The sequence below is a fragment of the Notothenia rossii genome (assembly GCF_949606895.1).
Source record: "Notothenia rossii genome assembly, chromosome: 11".
Lineage (NCBI taxonomy): Eukaryota > Metazoa > Chordata > Actinopteri > Perciformes > Nototheniidae > Notothenia > Notothenia rossii.
In genome coordinates, this window is record NC_136910.1 from 38,863,643 (window position 1) to 38,870,510 (window position 6,868).

The window sequence follows — 6,868 nt, forward strand, 5'->3', positions numbered from 1 at the left end:
CTAAACTGTTGGCTGATTAGACATGGGAGTCACATGCATTCAATAGCTTTTACTGGATATCTGTGTGTTCGCAGTGGATGTGGGGTTGTTTCATAATAACTAATCAATTGAAACGCAAATGTGCCATAAAAGGAAAGCTTTTGGGATTTTTCCACTGCAGCATTTACGGTCAAAGATCTCAACAGGTAGCATTTACAACCAATAAACCATTATTCAATTGTGACACTTAAATCAAACAACCTAAACCCACTGTGCACTTCCTGCTCAGCAGCCACTGAAGGAGACTGCTGAAGGTAAAGAAGCATTTAGAAGCTAAAGGGTACGGTATTTAACTATTGAGACCAAAAACAGAGCTACAAGAGAAGGAAAATGACAGAGAAACACTCCAAATAAATAAGGCTTTTCAAAAACATAACTTTTTACCTAAACAACTTGGTCTAAATAAAGTAAGTAACTCCTGCTTTGAAGCCTATAGTATACTTATCCTCCTGATCTCAACAATCAACTTCTAAATCTGATTTAAAGTGTGACGTGATTAGGGCTGCACGATATTGGAAAAAACTGACATTGCGATATTTTCTTCCCCTGCGAGATATATTGCGATATGAAAAAATACAGGAATTGAAGAAAAGACAGTTTTTTTTGTCCGCAAACCATCCTTTCTTGAACTTTAATGCTATACAATTGGTATTTTTTTAACTATTTAACCGGATGAAGGATTTTAGTCACGGACTTCTGGATCTTAAGTTATCAGAGCAACAAGCTGAGCTAGCTCGGTTATACTGCTGCGTTCTGATCAAGAATGATTGTGATTGGTGGTTTGCTGTGCATGCAGACCCTGCATGTCACTCACTCAAGTACCCCTGACATGAGAGCCGCGCAAGTTTTCCTTTTGAAGCAAGCAGCAAAATACATGACGTGTTTGAGTTAATTTGCCTACTTAATATCGCAAGTCCTGCGATGTGCGATTATCATCACGACACGATATATCGTGCAGCCCTAGACGTGACGCTTAAATTCAAGCCAGTGTCTAAACTTTGAACCTGAAATAAATGTCCATAATTAGAGATTTATTCTTCGTTTAGAATAAATGTTTTGGTTTCACAGTATTTAGATTAAAGTTTACATCACTTGTCCAATCAGGAAATGGTATATCATGAAGTGAACCCCTTTATCTGCAAAAAAGTTTTATTCTTGAAATGCAATAGTGTATTATATAGTTTTTTTTACAAAGGCTAAAATCACTGTGTTCCCTCAAGAGGAAGTTTCTGGTTTCAGACAGAGGGTGAAAAGAGGTGCTGCAGCACAGGCAGTATGAGAAAAATAAAGACCATTTTGAAAACTAAAGCATTTTTTATTAAAGGTCCCATGTCATGGCCATTTCCACTGATCACAATTCCATTGTTGAGGTCTACTAGAATAGATTTATATTGTGCAATTTTCCAAAATCACTTTGGTTTCTCATACAGCATCTCTGTAAACTACGTGTATTCACTGAATTTCACTCTCTGCCTTTAACGGCTCGTTGTAGCTCCAATAGCTCCAGCCCCCACCCTCCCTGTGAGCACAGTGTGCTCTGATTGGTCGGGACGTTGTGAATCGCGCTGAGCTCCGTGGAGGTGTGGTTCCCTTGTTTAGCGACAGCGAAACACAGCCAAACTCACCCTGAGCACACACAAAGTCACAGCCGAAGTAAAAACAATAAGTGTGGCTTGATATTGAGTAAGAAAAAGGTTGATAAACACTGTGAGAATGGGTCTGCAGAGAGAATTTCACCGCGATCCCAACTGTCTGTTATCAGCCTGCAGCCAGGGAGGAGAGATCAGCATAGCTGCCTGCACTGAGTGTGTCTGTGAGGAAGTCCGTGGATTGGTCAATTTGGACCAATCAGCGGGGGCTTAATGTAACGGCTCCGCGGACGTAACGTAACAGCTCCACGGATTGGTCCATTTGGTTCCGGGTAACGCATGACATCATGAGTTACCCGGAAGAATCAATGGACAGTGACGTATCTCCAACGAGGCGTTTTGGAAAGGTATTTTCTGTGTTAGAGTTTTACTCGCTACAGGGTGTACTTTGAGGGGTTTGACTCTAGAGACCGTTTACATGCATAAAAACCTTCATAACACACAAGGGGACGGGTAATAACCGGAAAAGCATGACATGGGACCTTTAAGTAATTTTTCACACAGAATACAAAACAGTTGATAAGTCTAGCTTTCTTAAATGCTGCTTTTTCTACTGTACTTGTACTTTTTTAACTAAACCAAATAATGATTAAATCGTTGCCAGTACTTCCCTTTGCCCCCTCCCTGTCTCTACTGCTTATTTTCTCTTCTTGTGGATCCCAGAGGTGAACTCTGTTCTTCTTTTTTCCTGGAAAGAAAAAGATGGCCCTGATTTCCTGGAGCTGAGTGCAGACCTGCTGTGCTGTATTACAGGGTGGAGGCTGTGGGAGCAGAGGTTAGAAAGGGGGAGGAAGGGGAGGAGAAGGGGGGGAGGTGTTTGGTGGCAGGCAAGCAGCTATCAGACATGGATTGATGGTTGAGAATTGACAGTTTGGAAGTTAAGGGAGACAAGAGCCAGTGCAGAGGGTGGAGTGCGGTGGGATATTAGGTTAGAAGGTCCAGCTTGTGGGGGGGGGGGAAGGAGGTGTGTGTGTGTGTGTGTGTGTGTGTGTGTGTGTGTGTGTGTGTGTGTGTGTGTGTGTGTGTGTGTGTGTGTGTGTGTGTGTGTGTGTGTGTGTGTGTGTGTGTGTGTGTGTGTGTGTGTGTGTGTGTGTGTGTGTGTGTGTGTGTGTGTGTGTGTGTGTGTGTGTGTGTGTGTGTGTGTGTGTGTGTGTGTGTGTGTGTGTGTGTGTGTGTGAAAATTAAAACCATACCTTCAATCCATCACTGGAGCTGGTCTGGACATCAGGGCAACGCAGCAACATGTGGAAATAATTTATGACCTAGCTTTAATTTCCTTGTTTCATACGATATTGGGCCGTTTAAGAGGGAGGAGAAAGAAAAGAGGGAGAGGGATATTAGGAGGGAGTAAAAGAAGAGGGAGACAGTTTTACCTCCGCATTTGTTTTTATGTAGCAGAGCAGCGAGAACTGCTCATCAAAGGAGAGTTTAACGACTAGAACATCTCATTCTCTGACTGCTTCATTTATTGTCTATAATTACATTATTGTAAATGTTTCCTCCTGATCTCTTGGTGGAGGGCCCCTTGTCTGGTCAGCTGACTGATCAACTGCAGAGCCGAAACCTCATGATTTAAATTAATGTATGAAAGAAGGTTGTTTTTTTGTGTATTTATAATCAGCTGCATCTATAAGATATGGAAGCCTGTTTGCGCCACAGGAAAAATAAATAAAAATCCTGTAAGTCAATATATTGACTTAGCTATCTCAATATATTGACTTACTATATTGACTTAGCTATCAATATATTGAGTTATATATATATTTTTTAATTGAAACAATTATGTCAAATACAGAATAAGGCACATAGACAGCAATGTTCATCATATAAGCGGTACAACTTTATATTGAGGTACACAAATTAACCATCAACTAGTTGTTAATTAACATGCATATAAGCAGTATATTGGCTCTTTATTAGTCATTATAAAACACTTATTAATGCCTTATTCTACATGACCAAGTCAAGACATTGAGATAGCAAAGTCAATATTGAAATAGTAAGTCAACATATTGAGAAAGTAAGTCAATATGTTGAGATAGCTAAGTCAATATATTGAGATAGTAAGTCAATATATTGACTTAGAGGATCTTTTTTTTTTTTTTTTCCTGTGGCACAAACAGGCTTCCATAATATGAGACGCTGTCTTTGCTACAGTGGTGGAAGAAGTATTAAGACATTGTACTACTAGCAATACCACAGTGTAGAAATACACTGTTGAAAGTAAGAATACCAAAGCATTATAATTTAAATAATACTTAGTTCAATTGTTAAAATACTCATTGTGCAGAAATGCCCCTTTTATAGAATATATTAATTTATATGATAATTATTATAGATACATTTATGTGTCATCACTTTAGTGTTAAAACTTGTAATTATTATATTTTAATCAATTGTAGAGGAATCAATAATGTTTCATCTTAATTAATCTAAAGCTCAATTATGGAGCTGATTAAATTTAGTATTTTTAAACTTAATCTGGAAAGTACCTTAAATTGTAGAGGAGTAGAACTACCTTAAAGTAGCAGAAAATGAAAAAACGTTAGTAAAACATTTTCTTATGTGCTGTACTTAGTTACTTTTCCACCACTGTTTTTTCCGGTGTAGTTTAAAGCTGTTGAGGATAAGTCACGGCGGTTGAAGTGGGTCACAGTAAGACAGGAAGTGACCTCATCCTTCCACTGAGACGCAGGACACCGGGGTCAGCCGGTGGCGGGAAAACCCTTCAGGTCCCTCCTTCCTGTTGTTCTCCTCACTCTGACGGGCAGGAGGGTCCAGGTCCAGGTCTCTACTTCCTGCCTTGGCAGCTGCCGGTCCGGAGGTCTTGTTGTGATTAACTTCACTCACATTTAAGGCCGATGCTGGAAATCATTTCTTCTTGGTGCAACATTTTTCTTGTCCTAGTGGGATGCTTTGGATGCTACGATGGCACTGATGGCAGGAAGTGTCTTCGTACCAGAGAGTGGTGATGGTTAGGAAAGATCATTTGCTGGATACTTTCAGAAACTGTAGCACTTTTGATCTACTGTGGGTTTTTGCCCTAAAGATGTTGATGTTGGTCAGTTCAATCAGGTATTTTGGTTTCAAATGAAGGTGAAGGTAGTCTGTTTTAAATGTAGGTTTTCAAGCTTTGAAGCACAAGTATGACATTAATTATGAATGGGGAAAAAACATCATACTGCCTTTTCTTTTAAACAGTCTGGGTACACCCAACTAACTAACTACAATTTAAGTTAAACACATTGTTATGGTTTATTGCCTTAAAGAGGCCTTGCTTTTAGAAGGTGGCCCTTTAAACTAGTTGTCAAAAACTGAGTTTGACAAACAATGTTAATTCCAGGTCAATGAAAAGAAAAGCCAGTAAGTGGGTGTGAGTAAATATTTCCAAGGTCAAGAATTTACTTTCACGCTCACCAGTATGTTGGCACTCAACAGTCTTATTGTTTATTCCTTCAGTAAACTGCAATAAACTACAATCAGTTAACACACCCTGTAATGTTTTCCTTGTTGCAGGTCTGTTTCTGATCCTGGGTCTGATGTTGTACCCCGCTGGCTGGGGTTCAGATAAGGTGCAGCTGTACTGCGGGGCCGACGCGGCTCCGTACCGGGCCGGGCTGTGCTCCATGGGCTGGGCCTTCTACACCGCCATGGGGGGGACCGTGCTCACCTTCCTCTGTGCCGTGTTCTCCGCACAGGCCGAGATCGCCACGTCCAGCGACAAGGTCCAGGAGGAGATCGAGGAGGGCAAGAGCCTCATCTGCCTCCTCTGAAGCTCAGATACTTTTGTCCTGTTGGGAAATGAAGAAGAAGAAGAAGAAGAAGAAGAAGAGGAAGAGGCGAGAGACACCTGCCCTTCTGTATTTTCTCAAAACACTGGCCTGTGAAATGGAGGCCCCTGCGTTGTTTACCACTAGACCTGACTCTGTTTTGTGATTATGTAGGAGGAATCTACAAGTGCCAAGTTTTTTTTTCTCAGTGTTTGTCTTTCAGCCACTAAAGGTGCTGCGTCTGTTATTGTATTCGTGTTTAGCCGTGTGGACGCCCAGGGAGGCTTTGTCTGTCTCCACACGCTCTGTAAATAAGTGTGATTTATATATATTTTGTACATAGTAATGATCGCAGAATGATTGGTCAGCTTGATCCAGGCTGGGCTGATGATGACACTCTTGCCTAAAAAAGAAACACAGCCTGCAAAACCTGGATGTGTAAACTGTTTGTGAGTATTAACTCAACAAGGGAACCACTACTCAGTCAGAATAAACTACTCACAGAATAAATGGCTTCAGCTCAGAGTGGATGTCCTTTAAAGCTTACAGAATGTACTGTTATTTGAATGATAAATGTTTTTCAGAATCAGAATACCTTTATTAGTCCCACAGAGACCCTTGAAATGTATCGATAGAAGTTATTTTTCACACAGACTGCACAAGGACGGGCAGAGGAAGCTCTCGGGTCCATTTTGTTTGTCCTCTATTCTGCAAAACCCTGAAAATGAAGTGAGCATTATCCTTGCCTGAGCTAAAAGATGACCTGTGAAGGGTCTGTGTCTGCTCCTCTTTCAGGAGACAACTTGGACATGAATGATGAGGACACACATGAAGTATTGCTGTTAGTAATGTCTGGTTTCAGGGAGTCGTAGATAGTGTCCTATCTGTTCCCATTTGTTTCTGCCAAACGAATAAAGAGAAGGGAGAAAAAAAAAACAAGGTTTGGTTTCAGTTTTTTATCCAGTAGAAGCTTTACTGTGGGTAAGGGGAGGAGATGGAGCAAGTGAAGCCGCCATCTTGGTGCTGAGACCTCGGTTTGGCCCTTGAGGTGTGGGTGGGAATGTTTTCCAGCCAGTGGGTGATCAGTTTTTCCACTGATGCAGAACTTAACTCTGTAAGTGTGTCTTTTTATACGTATGCTTCATATCCAACCAAATACATTTACAAATAAATGAACACCCGTTACAAGTCCTTACAAAAAAGTTAACTGATTGAGACTTTTTCCTTCAGGGTATGCTCTCTGTTTTTCACATTATACCTGAGTTATGGTTTTGCAATGGTGATGCATTTTACGTACGGGATATAAAGGGTAACAGAAGCTGGACTAAAGAAGCGCCCAAAACGGTTATTGGAGTATACACTTTATGTAAACATCTAACTTGCTGTTAGAGGAAGGATTGAAAACCTTCC

General features: G+C 40.8%; 1 protein-coding gene across 3 annotated transcripts in view; it reads left to right on the plus strand.

Annotated features, from left to right (window-relative positions):
• Positions 1–6,388, plus strand: part of lhfpl2a (LHFPL tetraspan subfamily member 2a) — a 43,192-nt gene extending 36,804 nt beyond the window's left edge. For all 3 annotated transcript variants that reach the window (XM_079659823.1, XM_079659824.1, XM_079659825.1), the window contains one exon: positions 5,205–6,388. In XM_079659823.1, the coding sequence (XP_079515949.1) occupies positions 5,205–5,461 (257 nt within the window). In that variant the 3' untranslated portion in view covers positions 5,462–6,388. The remainder of the gene's footprint in view (positions 1–5,204) is intronic.
• The last annotated feature ends 480 nt before the right edge of the window (positions 6,389–6,868 follow it).